The sequence below is a fragment of the Tasmannia lanceolata genome, unplaced genomic scaffold (genome assembly GCF_043159265.1).
Source record: "Tasmannia lanceolata isolate RefF3 unplaced genomic scaffold, GAP_Taslan_0.1 ptg000006l, whole genome shotgun sequence".
NCBI lineage: Eukaryota > Viridiplantae > Streptophyta > Magnoliopsida > Canellales > Winteraceae > Tasmannia > Tasmannia lanceolata.
This window is the reverse complement of record NW_027518683.1, coordinates 25487010-25506046: the sequence shown is the minus strand read 5'-3', so window position 1 is coordinate 25506046 and position 19037 is coordinate 25487010. Positions and strand designations below refer to the sequence as shown.

General features: G+C 42.7%; 1 protein-coding gene across 2 annotated transcripts in view; it reads right to left on the bottom strand.

The window, feature by feature from the left end:
* PRT6 (proteolysis 6) overlaps positions 1–19037 on the bottom strand; it is a 65415-nt gene that overhangs the window by 41996 nt on the left and 4382 nt on the right. For both annotated transcript variants that reach the window (XM_077382918.1, XM_077382916.1), the window contains exons 3-6: positions 4034–5109; positions 3547–3687; positions 1107–1350; positions 12–776 (exon numbers count right to left, since the gene is read on the bottom strand). In XM_077382918.1, the coding sequence (XP_077239033.1) occupies positions 12–776; positions 1107–1350; positions 3547–3687; positions 4034–5109 (2226 nt within the window). The remainder of the gene's footprint in view (positions 1–11; positions 777–1106; positions 1351–3546; positions 3688–4033; positions 5110–19037) is intronic.

Sequence of the window (19037 nt, the reverse complement as noted above, 5' to 3'; positions counted from 1 at the left end):
AAAAAACTCACCAACATGGCAGCCTGCCGCTGTCGGACCTTCGCCCTTCGCTCCTCAGCATCAGAAGATGACACTGAATTATGTGTATCATTATTGTTTTGTGACAAATGAAAGGCTAACTCAGGCGCAAGTGTTCGCAGTTTGGTCATGCAGTCAACATTAAGCTCTGCAAGCCTCTTCAGTAAAGTTTCTACCAAAGAAGAAAAGTTGCACTCGTTTGATTCAACAAGCATGCGCTCATTTTCTTTATTATATCTCCTCATCAATGAAACCAGTAGTGAAAGCATACTTTGATGCTTCCGTGCATCGCACTCATTAGTGGGTCCCACATCAATTTCTTCACAAACATAAGCTAGCACATACAATGAATTTTCCTCATTGAGTTCCATCATATTTTGCGATAGATCGATATTACCATCATATTTTGCGACACAATGTTGTTTATTCATGTAACAGATATCTAGTGCTAATGAAAGTAAATGCAATGCTGTCAGAAGAACTCCCTCAGGAGCACGTGATGGGGATGACTCATCTGTGAATACAGCATAAAATATTGCGGCCCGAATAATTTCGAATGTCGTCTTGGATGTAGCAATTCTGGAAATCGTATCGAGGGGATAAAAAACTTTTGTCCATTGAGGCAACTGGGCAGTCAAAGCAGAAACTTTGCAATACCGTAAATATCTTTCTTCCGCGGTTTGTAAATCCCTTGAGTTCCAGCGAGGGTGATACAAGTCCAATTCTTTCCAGTAAGCTTTGCGGAGCGAATACTTCCCCTGAAATGAATAAAAAGATAAGGATATCCAAAATGTTTGTAACCCTTATATTAAAAAATGTAGGCAATTCAGAATGGACAGAGTCATGGGTATGCACCCCATTGTAAGGGTTGAAGTCATGGGTATGTAACCCGTACGGTGTGGCTCTTTGGCTTAAAGTCATGGGTATGCTCCCCATTGACACGAGTTCAAATCCCCCGGGCTTACCCGATGCGTGTGGTTTATGGGTGATTGCACACATCCATAGGGAATAGTCCCGCCCTAAAAATTGGGGTGGGGATACCCTATGCCATAAAAAAAAAATGTAGGCAATTCAGAATGGACAAAAACCTGTTTCAAGCCAGATGGATTGGAATATACTGCAATTGTAGCCAAAGTTTCCTGAACCTGATCACTTTTAGAAAGTTCATGAGGAAGAGCTTTCATTAGCTGGCTATGAGTGGAATCTCCAATGGCTAGCTTATAAACAAACTCTCTCCGCAAATTTTCAGCAGTGGACAGTCCACAAAATCCACGTTCTTTAACTATCTGTATGATAAGAGTGAGCATTTCCTGCACTAAAACTGGTTCGTACCTGAAAAAACATTTCCCTTCAATAAAGCAATTAAATTTGGTAACTAGATAACAAAGTGAAATCAGATTATGCAAATTTTCTTCAAGCTTAAGAAATGTGTATCTTAGACGCTTGAAAGCATGGTTTGAAACCGACACGAGCCAACCAAAAACGTTTCTGTTTTCATCCCCATCCAAACGCATAACGAAACCAAAACACATACCAAAACCGATATTGTAAGCGTATTAGTGGTAAAATATATCAAAATGTGTTACATAATTATATTTATATGAATTGCATGTGAAATGTGGTATATGTATTATTATGTTTGAATGGTATAATATACAAGTATGTATATCCTATGAAGCACGGGTACGGGGTGCGGGGTGCGGGTACGACACGACACGGGTACGTAGGTACGTGATTTTCCAAAAAAACTGGGTGCAGCCGTGCAGGTACGTTCGGGTACGCCGAATATAATAATATTTTATTATTTTATTGTATATTTATAAAAAATTTAAAAAAATAATTGCAGAGCAATCAAATAACAATAACATCACCAAAACGGAAAATTCTAATATTACTCTTCATTTAATAAGTGATTAAGTTCCATATTTCATAACATGAGGCATCAATACATCATTCATTAGAAGAAGAAAAAGTCTGTCGCCAATGTGTTGACCAGTGCCTGACAAGATGAATAATTTTTAGAGACCAAATTATGAGATTTTTTATACCGGACTTTTGGGATTGAGTAATGTTTCGAAATGATAGATTTTATGAATTTTTAAAATTTGAAAAATACCCCACCGTTTGGAAGTTAAGAAAGTTAAAATTTTGACCCGACCCTTTTTCTTCGAATTTTGTACTAGAACAGGAGAGTTGACTCTTTTTCCTTTTAGATTTGGGTCTTGAAACTATTTTTAAAAAATCCAAATGGGGGGTATTCCGTTATTCACATGTAAATCTTAAGTAAATGGACAATAAAATAGTAAAGACATTTTTTAAGTACAGGAGATGAGAGAGAAGAAGCAAGAATGATGCAGGAAGGATTTACACCAGCTACGAGAAGCAGGATGTATCGGGTACGCGTGGAAACTCACCCGACAACCAAAATTGGTTTTTTTTCCCTTTTGAAAAACGGGTACGTACCCAGGGCGTACCCGAACGTACCCGCACCCAATACGTGTCGGGTACGGGAGCCCCGGGAGAGTACCCGTGCTTCCTAGTGTATATGTAATTACATTTATATTAATTGCATGTGAAATGTAGTATATGAATTTATTTTTTGATAGGTAAGATGGGATTGATAACGTAGTACATGTATTATTTATTAATATTTATATGAAGACATGGGAAGTGTGGTATGTAGTGAATTATCAAACATGCGCGACGTCGCATGTTACTATGCGTTAGTGTAGTTAAACTGTTAAACCATTTAGGCAGTGTCTTTTTTTTTTACTTTATGTGATTTTTTTAGTGTTTATTTGTGTTTATTCTAGTACTTGAATATCAGACATGCGCGACGACGACGACGAATGTTACTAGATGTTAATGTTGTTAAACCATCATGTTAGAAAGAAAGAGATGAGAGAATGGAATGAGTTAGGGTCTCTCTCCTTCACTCAAGTATTTATATTAAAGAGAGAAATGTGTACAATGACTACTATGCCCTTATGGCACTACACACAAACATAGGAAAAAATGTTTGTGAGCTAGAGCTCATATAAGCTTATATGAGCTAGAGCTCAAAAACAGAGGGAGCCCACATTGTTTGAATGATCCAAAGCATTCATTTGATAGGCCCTCATATAGATAGGGTGTGCCCCAAAAACCAGCTTCATAGGATCATCCAAATCCTTCCATTTGTTGAGGTTAAAATGGGCAAATTTATGGAGGTTTATACCTGTTCAATTTAACCTCCACAAATGGAAGGGTTAGGATGATCCTATGAAGCTGATTTGTTGGGCACAACCTATCTATATGAGGGCCTATCAAACGAATGCTTTGGATCATCCAAACAATGTGCTCCCCCCTATAATCAGAAAATAAAGGTCCTGAAAAGGCAATAATTACATATAAACAAAACTAGTAGCATACCACAAACATGCATATGCACGATCTCCAACACTAACGAGTTACATAAGAATACACAATACAGCATATAAATTCCAGCACCAAATGCTCTCAACGAAAATGAAGAGATTAGGCACATACTCATTAGACAGTTCGAGATTTAAGGACTGATAGTTTAACAACCCAAATCTTTCTTGAATCCTCTTAACATACAGGTCTGGTGGAGCTAAAGCAGCACAACATTGCAATAGAAAGAGATCACACTCTAAAGATTGCCCCCACCTGACCAAAAGAAGAACAGAAGGATTAAGTCCCTCTCTAAAGAGAGCAGCACATAAAAACATTATTCACACCCAACGTTATAAATTTCGGTTTCGGCTTCAGTTTTGGCTGAAATTTCGGCCAAAATACCCAAATTTCGGCCGAAATTCTGTTAAAAAAAAAGTAAATTTCAAAGTTGTGCCAAAATTTCAGCCGCAATTACCGAAATTTCGGCCGTAATTTTGGGGGTGGGGGAGGGGAGGGGGGGAGTACAATTTCCCAAAATTTCGGCTGAAATTTCCGAAATAAACCATGTTCACACCCAGATGGAATCAGATGCCAAGAAAAAAAGGAATCAATGACATACCAACGAATAGAACGATAATACTCAGAACTAAATATAGCAGTATCGCCATTCTTTCGCCACATTCCAGCACGCACCTGAGAACAAAATACCCTCAACCGTAGGGGATGCTCCATAATAAAAGCAGAAAAGCCATGCGGATGGCAGCCCCCCAAAATCTGCCCAAAGAAATCTTTATTCTGTCGAGATAATGGAACTGTTGAAACAGAATTCATCATATCTGGCAATCCAGATTCACCATAACATCTTTTCAATGCTCTTTGTAACAACTGGGAGAGTAATCTATGCAAAGGAATGTGAACTGATACGTCCTTTGAACTAACATCATAAATTATTTCTGGCCAATCTTTCAAAGTCAATACACCCACGGCATCTAATTCCATGGGACAGTCCGCCTCCACGGTACTATCGTCCAAAACTCCACTCGTACAAGTATGTTCAGAATCCATGTAAACATTTTCCATGGAGTTCTTGTATGCCTTCCTGATCTTAAACAATGATCTCCTCAAGGTCAAGGTACTTTTACCAGTAGTGCCATTATTATTCGGGAGCCTCCTCAAATCAACATTAATTCCCAACCAATTTTCAATTGCTTTGAGACATTCAAGAATTAAGAAACTCACGGAACGTGGAACGGAATAGTTCCCCGTATGAAATTTTACATCACTCAATTGTGAAGTACAATCCAGTAAACTGCTACTCCCCATCATACTGCATACAGAGCTTTGAAGGGAAATCCTTCCTACTTTTGCTTGTCGCATTGTGTCACTGTCATCAAAATCTTGTATACCATCAACGGCAAAAGCTCCTGCTACCAAGACAGAATGGATGTTCTCAATAGAGTGCCCTAGCATGAAAGGTGTTTGCAGATTATCATTTTCCTCTTCCACATGGAGGCCTGTAACTCTCTTTTGAGCGTCCATGCCTTGGACAAGAGCTAAGAGTCTCATCCAAGTTCTAGAGATATCCGGAAGCTCCTGAAGCACATATTTTGTTACTTCAACGTGGCTCAAAACATAGCGAAAATCTTCAACCACACGAAAAGTGGTGGTATCAAACAAACTTGCCCACCTGCTAGCCTGCAAAAATGTTAAGATCAACTTTTGACCCTATGATGTCACAACACCATAGTTTGAAGAAACTAAATGAGAAAGTTGCAATTTAAAGGGGATAACAATGAAAATACACAGGAAATAATAAAATTGGTGAAACTTAAAGCAGATAACAATGGAAGTATAATATAAGCCGTATCATTAGGGCACAAATTTTTTCCTCCAAAGAAAGATTGTTTGGGGAGAAGTGCTAGAAGATCACATGGTCGGAAGTTTTTTATGAAATTAAAGTTTCATAATTACGTAACCCTAGAAGGGTTGGAAGCTCCTTGGAAGTGTTGGAAGATCGCTTCCATGGAAGCTAAATTCTTCTCGAGTCAAAAATTTCGTGGAAACGTGCTTCCAACATGTTTTCTCTTAATTAATAGTACGCTTCTTATTCTGGTGCTTATTTTTTGCAAAAGGGTGTTTCCCTGCTTTTGTTGATGCCAAAAGGACTGTATTTATAACTTGAAATACTACATAGAAATAAAATCTAAGAGTGTATTTAGGACAGAAAAAAATTCAAGTAACTTTGGCATAGAACATAGAACTACTTGTTTAAACATTGTCTTGATGTCCCCAGAGTCACTATCTCCAATGCAACTAACATCTATCAAATACAAGATTCCCAATTATTGCACATTTTAGATAGCACCCAGAATTGCAATTCTGAAACAGAACCAATAAATATATGCCAAATCATAAGATGTTCCTAGTCACAGTATAAATCGCTCCGCTAGTCATCTGAGACTGCATTGGTACATGAAACTTAAATGCATCCAACGAGACCTTATTTCACACAAAAGAAATCCATCATTTCACTTGGCGGGAGGATTGTCTTGATTAAGTCGACATTCTCCAACTTACCTATTTACTTTCTTTCTTTGTTCCATTGTTTGGCCAGTGTGACTCCAGGGATCAATTTCCAGCAGGAAAACTTCCTATGGGATGATAAGGAAGAGGTGTGAAAGTTGTTGGACTGGGACATTGTGAGCCAATCAAACAAGGTGGGAAGGTTGGTATCAAAAGGCTCGGAGAGATGAACAAGCCATTGTTGGGTAAGTGGCTTTGGAGATTTGGAGTGGAGAATGACCATCTATGGCGTGACTTCATTGCTAGGAAATATGACAGGGACTGGCTGGCGCGTTTGGCAGACTTCTCTTTGGCTTACCATAGTGCACTCAAGTGCTTAGAGGGGTATTTACCATGTTCAGAATTTTTTCTAATGATAATGGAATTAATAAAAACTAAAAGACTGATAGCGTCAACATGAAAGCAAAAAGCAAAATGTACAATCAAAAGAGAGAGAAAAACAAAAACAACAGAACGCTAATCGAGGAAAATGATAAGAAGTCAAGCACAGTTATGTCAAGCCCTAATCTAGCTAGACAAAAATCATCATCATTCACAGAGTGCAAAACATGACGAACTCAATATCGCAACCTTCGATTTTCTCAAGAATTTCCTCAATGGCGTTCTCAAACCTCCACGGATATCATGCCCCTTTATTTACCCATGTCACCCCATTAAGGGAATCCCCCCCAATAATGAGATGATCCAACAAGGTGTGTCAACTAGGAGGATGCCAGCCAGAAGCGCCTAAACCTCCACCTCATTCGAGTCCTTTTCTCTAATAGGCCCGGAGAAGGCCCACTTAATCCCTATCTCAAAATCTCAAAGCAAGCCCCCAACACTAGTCGGGCCCGGATTACACAGGCTAGAGCCATAGAAATTTAACTTCAACAGTTTGGGGGAGCAAGGGCTCAACCTAGGATGCCCTCCTTTTTGCAGCTGCTCATTTGAATCTCCTCTCAGGAACTTGGAACAAAATAACAGACATGCCGCTGAAGACAGTAAGGGTCATTGCCCAATAGACCATCGATGAAAGCATTTGCCTCCGGATGCCTTGAACACCTCTAGGGATGCCTGGATGCTTTCAACACCTATAGGGATGCCTTTGAACACTCTTATGTTCCATTCTTTCCAAACTAGAGAAAGCGAAGCAGAAAAAGAATAGGTTCCAAAAAGTTCTACCTCTAGAGAGCAAAAGGGCAAAGGCCCAAGATTAAAATGATCAGGGATGCTACTAGGACGAAGCCAACTATTTCTGAGAAGCTCAAAGATGAAAGACCATATCGCTTGTGTGAAACTGCAATGAAGGACATGATCAGCGGACTCGGCATCAGCCAAACAAAGGCACAATAGTTGACAATTATCTTCCATTTTTTGTGACAAAGTTGAAGATCTTATCTAAACACGTCGTCCAACAAAATGCTAGCACTCTATGGTTAAAGAAAAAAATGAACACAAGAGTGTGGGTTTTCTTTTCAGGATTAAAAGAACAACATCTGGTTATAAAAGAATGAACCGAAAAACTTACCTTTTAAGTACCATTTCCAAAATCCTTTATCCTACCCATTTCTCTTTATGAATATCAAGCTCCGTTTGGCCGGCAAAGAAGCAATCCAGTTTACCTCCCAATCGAAAAAAATCCTTCCAAACTGCTCATTCTATTAATATAATGCATATTGTCTACCAAAAAATTCTGTCACAATAATCACTTTGTTGAAGCCATACAAAAGCGAATCGGGAAATACACCTTCAAAGGGCTCAGTCCACTCCATTCATCCAGTCAAAATTGATCCTCTCCCCACTAGCAACACTAAACTAAATACCTAATGTAGTTCATCCTCCGAGACAATTATGAAGAATAGGCACAAAGAGAGATAGATAAATCCCACAAAAATGAACCCCACATGTTATGCCCATAGGGTGTTAATTTGAAAGGACTATTTAAGCACAGGGCCAAATCTTTGTTATCTCATTGTTACGTTTTAATTTTCTTTTATGTGTGATAGGACCCACTAGGTGTTGTTTCAGGATTAAGCTATAAGTCAATTCACCCCAAGTTTTGAACCTTTAAGAGTTTCTGGGCGATAAGGCTCCCTCAATAGGTCGACAGAAACCCTTGGGAGGGAGGCGGATCTCTCTCTCTCTCTCTCTCTCTCTCTCTCTCTCTCTCTCTCTCTCTCTCTCTCTCTCTCTCTCTCTCTCTCCGGCTGATTGGATCTGGCCGGAGGAGGCCAGATTTGGCCGGGGTGGCTTGAGGATGTCGGGTTGCCGGCGGCCAGCCGAGAGGGGTCAGTATTTGCGGGGAAAGGCTTCGGAAAAACTTGCAGCAGTCGGGAGGTCGGCCGGATCTGGCCGGGGAAGCATGGGAAAAGCCGTGATGTGCTGGAATAGTGGAAGGCTGTGGCTCCTCCGTGGGGGCTGGATCTGGAGTGTGGCTCTTCCGTGGAGAACGGATCTGAAGCCGTTGAGGCCGGCCGGGGAGGTTGTGGATGGCCCATGGATTGTTGGATCTAGAGTTGGGGAAGGTCGTGGAGGCCGAGGAGGCCGGGGGTTACCGGATCTATAGGACGTGGAGAAAAGTTACCGGGATCGCCCTCCCACCCTCTGTCCTGCTATCCGGGGTCGCCGACCCGAAATGTGGGTCGTTTGCGACACGGATCACCAAAAATGGCGACCCGGGCGAAAGGGAGAGATGCATATAGAGAGAGGGAACACTTCGGTGGACTTGGAAAAGATAGTTGCACAATAGTTTATTAGTTTGCTCATATTTGTATGTTCTTATTTCAGAACCGGGTAGTTAATTTCTCTTTGCTTTCATTTAAGATTGAGAATACAATATATGTTGGTACTTAATTTAGTGATATTTGGAGATTTTCAAATTTTATATATTATGGATTGGATTGGAACTGGAATTTTCATTTTGAATATGTGTGAATGGCATACACGAGTTTTTTGGTTTTGTTTATTAAATGTAAGTAGTATAGACTATAGAATGATATTCGTGTAAAAATATATGAAATTATATATATATATATTTTAGTGATATTTGGAGATCTTCAAATTTTATATATTATGGATTGGATTGGAACTGGAATTTTCATTTTGAATATGTGTGAATGGCATACACGAGTTTTTTGGTTTTGTTTATTAAATGTAAGTAGTATAGACTATAGAATGATATTCGTGTAAAAATATATGAAATTATATATATATATATATAGTACCAGAGCGACTCAGATTTGCAGTCAAAATTGACCCGCAAGCTAAAATAGCCAATCGACTTAGCCTACCCTCATCATACCGCGTACCGGGCTACCATCGTACCCCGTACCTGTTCCTGTACCACGAACCGGAACGAACCACGTTCCAGGTAACTTTGACGTGGAGGCCGTGGGAGGCAGTGGATTGTCGGATTTAACAATGGGGTCGTCGGATCTCGTTGTCGGAGGTAGTGGGGTTCGGACCTAAGATCGTGGGAGGATGCCGGGGTTGGGCTTGGTGGCCAGCGGTAATGGAGGTCGGAGGATTCTGATTTTTGAGGTTAGTGGAAGTAGGAAATGGAAAGGATGGTGGAAGAAACAGATACGTTGCCAAATTCGATGGGGGTCCGCCGAAGTTTGGTGGTGATGCGAGGTGGAGGCCGCTGGAGATCGGATGATGATGATGATGGGTTGTTGGCTATCGCGCACGATTAAGGGCGCACAATAGCTCCAGGTCTTCGAGCGGGATTGTTTAAAATCAAATTCGTCAGCTGGAATGCTGTGGAGAAATATGTGTGACATGGCAAGACACGTAACTTGACTTGGTGGGGTCCCAATGGATTCAATACAATGAGGGCTATTGGGTAATGTAATGGGGAATGGGTTTTTTCTTTTGGGCCAAGGAGAATGTTCTTGGGCAATTCATACTATGTAAATCTGGTGGGACTACTAGTCCCCATTGTAAATTTTGCTGGTATGAATACATTTGTCAATTTTCAAAAAACCAAATCACCTAAATTTAGAATGGGGTCATCTTGTGACCATAAGACACTTGCCTCCGTTTAGAAGTCACTTAACTAGTGATTGCAAGTCATTTAAGTTAAATCACTTAAGTTCAAAGGTGAGGTCCACTTTTAGTTGGTCACAAGTTAAAAAAAAACAAAGGTGTGTGTAGGGACGTCAACTTGATAACCGGGAGAAATCCTAATTGTATATAAATACAACATAAAGCCCTCAAACTTAATTTTGTGCAAATAATATCATCCTAGAGAACTAACATCCCCTTTCTCCGGGGCCGCAGCCCCGTCTCCCCCTCTCGGCCTCCTTCTCCGACCACATCTGTCCGCGACCCCGACCACCATCAACATTCTCTCTGGCTCATTTTAGGAGGAGGAGCTCTCATCTCTTTTAGGGTTGGGTAAAGAAGCTTGTTGGAGGGTTTGGAGGAGAACCCATCTTAGATTTTGAGGAAAGTCTGCAAAGGGAGCTCGGATTAGGGTTTGCAAAGGAAATAGGGTTTTTGTTGGAGAAGAAGCTTGAAGGAAGAGGTTGGGGCGGGGGGGGGGGGGGGGGGGAGGGGGGTTTCACTGGGGAAGAGGAGGTTGATCTTGGTTATGGTTTAAGGAAAAAAGGGGGTTGCAAAAGAGAAGAGATGGGCACCCAAATCTGGATTTTTTTGGAGGAGCCTCTCAATCCTCTTCTATTTCTACACCACCTCTGATCTCTGATCTCCTCATCTCCACCATCAATCATCTCAGCCATCATCTTCCACCTTTGATTCCAAACCCTTATTTCGACCATTAGACAGGTTGTGGAAGGGGCATTTGCCGTGAGGAATTTGGAGATAAGAAAATATTTTGGAAAAATGAGTAAGGAATCATGGTAGATCCTTGGTCCTCTTTGCTTCCTTTCTACCTGCTTGATCCAAACGCTTCATCAAAGCTCAACCGGAACCGGAGTTATGGATGCTGACAGGTTCACCTAACAGCAATTGCACTGAGGCCGTCAGGAGGCCGTAGAGGCTGTCAGGAGGCCAAAACAAACCCTTGAGATCGATGGTGAGGGCGTCAGGAGACCGGATCTGGTTCGTGGAGGCCGGGAGGAGGCCATTGAGGCCGAATCTGGAAGGTCGTGGGAGGCCACGGAGACCAGATTTGGAGGTCGTGGAGAGAAGCGAGGTTGGAGGCCGGATCTGGAGGCTGTGGAAGGTCCATGGATTACCGGATCTGAAGACGGTGGAGGTTGTCGGGAGGCCACTGAGGCCGTACTTAATGGGGGTAGGCCAGGAATTGGTGTTGGTGCGAGATGAAGTCAGCCGGAGATCGGGTGGTGAAGATGGGTTATTGATCTGAAAATGGCAGAATCAAATGAAGAAAATGGGTTGTGGTGGAGGTGGGGTTAGATCTTGAAGAACATGGTGGTGGTGGCTGGGTTTAAGAGGTGAAGATTGATGGCTTTTGTGGAAGAGATGTTGGAGGAACTGATGGTGGTGACCGTGGAGAAGGAGGTGGTGGCCGGCGAGGATAATTGCCGGAGATAACTACCGTCTCTCTCTCTCTCTCTCTCTCTCTCTCTCTCTCTCTCTCTCTCTGTGGAAATGCAGCCAAAGAAGATGGCCTGGTGTACTTTAGAAGAAATGGCTATCGTGCACGGTTAGGGGCGCACATTAGCTCTAGGTATTCGAACGGGATATTTGAAAATCGAAATCGCCAGCTGGGATGAGGTGGAGAAGTTTGTGTGGCACGACGGACACGTATTATGACTTGGTAAGACCCACAAATATGGCACTTTTGTTGGATGTGAAACGAGTTAGGCTATTGGGTAATGTAATGGGTGTTGTGAGAGAAAGAATATGAGAGAAAGTGAAATGAGTTAGGGTCTCTCCCCTTCACTCAAGTATATATATTAAGTTGGAAAAGAGGAAAAGACTACTATGCCCTTATGGCATACATACATAGAAACACACATGCACACATAGATATCCAGCACTCCCCTCAAGCTAGAATGTATATATTACACATTCCTAGCTTGTTACAAATATCAATAAATTTGGCTTTGCTCAATGGTTTGGTGAAGGTGTCCGCCAGTTGGTCGGCCGATCGAGTGAAAGTAGTAAGTAACACGCCCTGCTGGATCCTGTGTCTAATGAAGTGGCAGTCCACCTCAATATGCTTGGTGTGCTCATGAAACACAGGATTGTTCGCAATATAGATAGCTGCCTTGTTGTCACAATACAACTTTGCAGGAGAAGATGGAGGAAACCCAATCTCAGATAGAAGAGAACGTAACCAAATGAGCTCACTACAAGTGTGAGACATAACCCTGTATTCTGCCTCAGCACTTGACTTAGATACAACATTTTGTTTCTTGCTACGCCATGACACAATGTTTCCCCCAATAAAGGTGCAATATCCAGTAGTGGATCGTCTGTCAGCTGGAGAGCCAGCCCAATCAGCATCACAAAAGGCCTCTATCTTCATGTGACTATGTTTCTTGAAAAGTAGCCCTTTCCCTAGAGCACTTTTCAAGTAACGAAGGATATGCACTACAGCTGCCCAGTGAGAGGTACGAGGGTTAGTCATGAATTGGCTGACCACTCCTACAGCATAGGAAATATCAGGACGAGTGACAGTAAGATATATGAGCTTTCTAACAAGTCTCCTATATCGGCCAGGATCTTCTAATAAGTCTCCCTCTTCTGGAAGGAGCTTTTTATTTGGTTCCATGAGAGTACTAGCAGGTTTGATCCCCAAGGATCTAGTCTCATCCAAAAGGTCCACCACATATTTTCGCTGAGATAAGGAAACAATTATACCAAAGTACAACACCTCAATCCCTAAGAAGTATCGAAGGCGACCAAGATCCTTTGTAGAGAATTGTTTCTGAAGAAAACTCTTCAATAGTTGAATGCCAAAAGAGTCACTCCCTGTAATGATAATGTCATCTACATAGACTATGAAAATGACATACCCAGCATCAGATTTGAGGCTAAAGACAGAGTGGTCAACCTCACATTGCTTCATACCATATCCTATGAGAGAATCACTAAACTTGCCAAACCAAGCACGAGGAGATTGTTTGAGGCCATATAGGGACTTGTGAAGACGGCAGACAGAGGTGGTCAACTCCCCCTGAGCAACATACCCTGGAGGTAGCTCCATATACACCTCCTCAACCAAAGTGCCATGGAGAAAAGCATTCTTGACATCAAGTTGGTGAAGAGGCCACCCATAGTTGACTTCCAATGAAATAAGAACACGCACAGAGGGTATTTTGGCAACAAGGGAAAATGTGTCAGTGTAATCAATGACATAAGTCTAAGTGTATCCTTTAGCAACCAAGCGCGCTTTGAGGCGCTCAACAGTGCCGTCAGGAAGGTAGTTGATGGCATAGATGAGAAACGGTCATAAGAGACATAAAACGATAGAGGGTGAGCAGTAGTACGTGAGCGTGTATGAGATGCAATGGGAGAATCGAGAGAATGACTAGAAGGAGGCAATACCTGTGAAGTAGGGGCTGTGATCTCTGGTTGGGACGAGATTGGTGCTGGCGGAGCTGGAGACGGCTGAGGACCACATCTGCGCTGGTAGATCCTAACAAGGCCGCGGACCTGTGGAGGAGGAGGTGGACACGGAGGAGCCTGCATGAGGGCAGAAGCGAGGGTACCACATCGGGAAGAACTGGAGGAGGCAGAGGAACCGACGATACCTGTGGAGGAGGAGGACTCGCAAAATACGGAACAGACTCGAAGAAGGTAACATCGGCGAAAACAAAGCACCGACGAAGACTAGGACTGTAACACCTATATCCTTTTTGGGTGCGGGAGTAACCCAGAAATACACAGCGTTCGGCCCGGGGTCTAGTTTGTCCACACCTGGGCCAGCTTGTGGACAAAATACACACAGCTAAACACACGAGGGGTAAGAGGAAAGGGGTCACCGTGAGGGTGAAGAAGCGAAAAAGGGGAATGATTGCTTAAGACTGACAAAGGAAGACAGTTAGCTAAGAAGCAGGACGTAAGAATGGCATCACTCCAATGTACCTTAAGAACATGCATCTGAACAAGAAGAGTACGTGTCATGTCCAGAAGGTAGGGCAACTTCCTCTCAGCAACACCATTTTGCTGAGAGGTGTATGCACAGGAGGATTGGTGTAGAATGCCATGAGTGGCTAAGAAGTCCTAAAACCCGCTCGAAGAGGAAAAATACTCTCTAGCATTATCTATTCGTAAACACTTAAGGGGACAATCATATTGAGTAGTAATTTCAGCATAAAAGATGCGAAAAGCAGTAAACACTTCAGAACGATTTTTAAGTAAACCCAGGTCATTCGACTAAAATCATCCACAAAGACAATAAAGTATGTATATCCAAAAAAAGACTTGGTCCTCGAGGGACCCCATACATCTGAATGAACCAACTCAAAAGGTCTCAAAACTTTACTATCAAGCCTAGAAGGGAACGACACACGATAGTGTTTCCCGAGTTCACAAGACTCGCACTGAAATGGCTGAAGGCTAGAGGAGACAATGGAGGTCTGCCTGAGGCGCTGAAGGGATGGATGACCAAGATGACAATGCCACTGATAGGCATCAATAGAGCTGCTCAAAATGGTGGGAGAAGGATGGCACTGGAAGTGATAGAAGCCGCCCAGCTCACGACCCGTTCCAATCGTCTTCTCAAACGAGAGATCCTGAAAAACACAATATGAAGGGAAAAATGAGATAGAGCAATGCAAAGATTTAGTAAGGTGAGTGATTGATAACAAATTAAAAGGAGAGTTGGGAACAAACAAGACAGATCACAGAATAAGACCCTCATGGGGTGAAAGAGAACCACCACCAAAAATGGGGGCTTTGGTGCCATCAGCAAGAGTGACAGAACGAGAATGAGACGGAAATGACTGAAATGATGTAAGGGATTGAGAGTTACCCGTCACATGGTTGGATGCCCCAGAATCAATGATCCAAGAGCTGGAGGTAGTGAGAAGGGAAGCAGGTGCACTACCTGACTGGGCGACCCTGACGGATGGTGGGTGACTGCTAAGGCGGAGACGCTGAAGCTCCTCATAATCGGCTCTGGTAAACTCAAACGGTTCGTCTGGAAGATCCGAAACAGAAGACTGGAATGTACCATCAGTAGGGGACACAGCAGAGAGGTGGGCGGCGCGGGAATGGTGGAGCTCCGGATGGAGCACGAAGCAAGTATCAACGCGGTGACCATCCCTCTGGCAGTAAGTGCAATATGGCCTACCACAACCACCAGTACCACGGCCACCACCCATCACACAACTACGATCACGGCCAAAGGAGCCAGGGCCACGGCCAAAAGAACCAGTGCCTCAGCCGAAAGAAGTCTGAGTATCATACGAAGGAAGAGCGGAACCCTCAAAAGGAAGCATAGTGGAGGTGCTGGGCACGGGAGAGAGGGTATGGCCCCCGAGCTAATCAGGTGCTGGCAGAATGGCAAGAAATCTGGGCCCAAAGACTCAAGGTAGTGTATAGCCCGAAGCTAATCCCGCTACCGAGCAAGAACGATCAAATATGAAGTGAGGGGCATGAACACATCGAGTTGCTGGCAGAGAGAGATAAACCGGCTGTAATGATCTGAGAGGGATAAATCGCGACGCTCAAGACGAATCCACTCAGAGTAGGTCGCACAAATGTTAGTGAGGTTATCAACTCAAAGAACATGAGAGCAGCATGCTCCCAAATATCCTTGGCAGTCGCCAAGTCCATCGGCCGAGAAATTGAGAAGCCATACTCTGCCATAGCAACATGCGAACCATCGCATCATCCTGACGCCACCGGTCATAGGAGGGTGGAGGACCCCGTTCAATGACAGAGACTGCCACGAGCAAGAAGATAGGTCTCAACGGCTCTCCTCCAGCTAAGATAATTGGAGCCGTTGAGGTGCTCCGAAGTCATCTGGGGAAATGAGTGCTCAACAGAAGGAGAATACACCGTGGGATGATAGTTCAAGGGAGAAGGAGCCACGAGAGGAGCCGCTCCACTGTTAGTAAGCGAGGGTGAGGCAGGAAGATCCGAAGCAGTCGAGGTATCCATCGAGAGGAAGGGGTTCACAAAGACCCGAAAAGAAATAAAAGAGATGAGGACAAAGAGGAGTCAGAAAGGCGACTCCATCGGATGATCGCGGCACCGACGACCAAAGAGAATAAGAAGAGACATAGAGAGATAAGTCACATGTAGAAGCATAGAGTGGAAGACTCAGGTCAATGCCGAGAGTCAATCGGAGCCACGAAGACGAAGAATAGAAATAAAGGGGAGATTTAGACCATGGAGAAGGAGAAGGGTTTGGGGTTTTATGTGGACAAGGAAAGGGGAGGAGATGGGATTAGGGTGGAGGGTGTTAGTAGGAAGGCAAGGAGGGGAGGAATAGAAAGAAGAGGGAGGGAAGATGCGATCAGCAGCAGGGGGTTTACGGCGGGTAGGAGAAGACGAGGGAGGCAGGTGAGGAGAGAGGGAGGTGGGGGCTGGGGGAGGGGAAGAGGGAGGCGAAGGGAAGGGGAGGGATTTACGGCGGGGGCTGAGGGAGGAGGCGAGGGCTGGGGAAGGAGAAGGGAGAAGAGAGTTTAGGGCATGGGAGGGTTGGATGGTTGGAGAAGAAGAAGAAGAAGAAGAAGAAGAAGAAGAAGAAGAAGAAGAAGAGGAGGAGGAGAATGGGAGGTCTCCAATTTGGTCCCTAGGATACACTAACCCTAAGGCTCTGATAGCATGTTGTGAGATGAAGAAGATGAGAGAAAGTGAAATGAGTTAGGGTCTCTCCCCTTCACTCAAGTATATATATTAAGTTGGAAAAGAGGAAAAGACTACTATACCCTTATGGCATACATACATAGAAACACACATACACACATAGATATCCAACAATGGGGAATGGTGATGGGTAGCATATAACGGATATGTAAGCTAATCCTACTGTATGTAGGGGGCGATATTGTTGTAGCCTGTTAGGGGACAACTTGTCCCTTATTTTGCACTTTTTTGGAATAAAAAATGTCAATTTAAAAAAAAATTCACAATTTTAGGAAAGTGGACGGTTATCATCTCTGGATTTCGTGGGGAATCTTCAATAGTTCGAGAAGCTTAGCAAGGGTGTGAATCGGAGGACGCAAGAGGATTCATGCACTTGACAGCTAAATGTTATAGGATTAAGCTACAAGTTAATTTACCTAAATTTAGAATGGGGTCATCCTGTGACCATAAGACACTTGCCTACGTGTATATGTCATCTAACTAGTGATTGAAAGTAATTTAAGTTAAATCACTCAAGTTAAAAGGTGAGGTCCACTTTTAGTTGGTCACAAGTTAAAAAAAACAAAGGTGTGTAGGGACGTCAACTAAATAACTAGGAGAAATCCTAATTGTATATAAATACAACATAAAGCCCACAAAATCACAATTTTGGGAAGGTGGTTATCATCTCTGTATTTCGTGGGGCATCTTTAATAGTTCGAGAAGCTTAGCAAGGGTGTGAATTGGAGGCATGAGGATTCATGCACTTGACTGCTAAATCTTTTCAAAGTATTCATTTTGTTTGATAATCCATGTACATCCCAATGAGCATATCCCGTTTATGGTTTCAAAATTATTTTTAATCCATTTTTAATTTGAATATTAAATCATTTTTAATCAATGAATTTTTTTTTTAAATTCACAAGTTTTAGGAATTGTGAAGCAGTTATGGCTAGCCAATCCCAGATTGTGGCAGTGTTCAACAGATTATGGAATGGAACTTGAGTGTTTCTATACTATATTGGGGAAAATTAAAACCTTTGATAAGTTGAAGTGCCAAAGAAAGAATGCGTGCATCAAGAAATCTAACTACTATATATGAAGGCAAAATGATGGGTTAATGTCTTCCACCCTTTGCCAAAAATTCCATCTATATCACAGTTGTATTATGCCTATTCTCTTCAATAAGACATTATGATATTACCTACTTTCTTTAGGGTAAAATCGTAATCTACATCTACATATATAAAGGCAAAATCTTGGGTTATTTTCTTCCACCCTTTGCCAAAAATTCCATCTATATCCCAGTTGTATTATGCCTATTCTCTTGAATAAGACGTTATGATATTACCTACTTTCTTCAGGGTAAAATCGTAATCTACATACGAAAAGTACCGACACAGGGTACTTGTCTATGACAATTACGGAAAAAAGTACCAAGAAGAGTTAAAGACATATTACAATAACGAAAGAACTACTTGATATTACTCATGCAGGACACTTGCAAAATATTGACGGATTCCGGGCACCTTAAGAGGAACAACAATTATGGAAACCTCTATCGATTGGAGGGCTAGGATCAGCCTATATCGATTGGAGGGCTAGGATCAACCTATGGAAATGATTATATGGGCACAACCGACTGATGTTGTGTTCCATCACATGGACAGTTTGGATCAACCTATAACCCTCTATAGATCAGAGGGTTCGGATCAACCTGTGAAAATTATTTTTGGGGCACCACCTATGTAGGCAGTGGCCCATCTAATGGACGGTTTGGATCAACCTATGGTACGGGCCATACCGTACATTTTAATAAAGTGAGGAGTGCGATCATCAAAATACGGTGAGTAGTGCCATTACAAAATATGGTAGTGAGGACATTAGCACTATATATAATTTGAAACCATCGTTGTTACTTGGATGTTCCCACGCAGGTCGGGTTCAACCCGAACCTGACGGGTTCAACCTGAATTTGGGTTGGGTCGGGTTAAGCTTTTTCGCAAATCGGGTTGGGTTGGGCTGGGAAAAATCAACCCGAATTGGAAATCGGGTCGGGTCGGGTTGGGCTGTCGAGCAACCCGACCCGACCCGAAATCCGAATTTGGGTTCCATCTGAAGAAGTTCTGTATATGTGTTTTTCTTTTTCAACATTGAAATAGTCTCCACAGTCCACAATAGATGGTTTGGACAATCCTATGGTGCGGGCCATACCGTACTTTAATAAAGTGAGGAGTGTGATCATCAATATATAGTAGTGCGGATAACATTTCCCTTTGTTAATTGTTAGTCTCTGTTTGGTTTGGATTTTGAGAACCAGTTGTGAG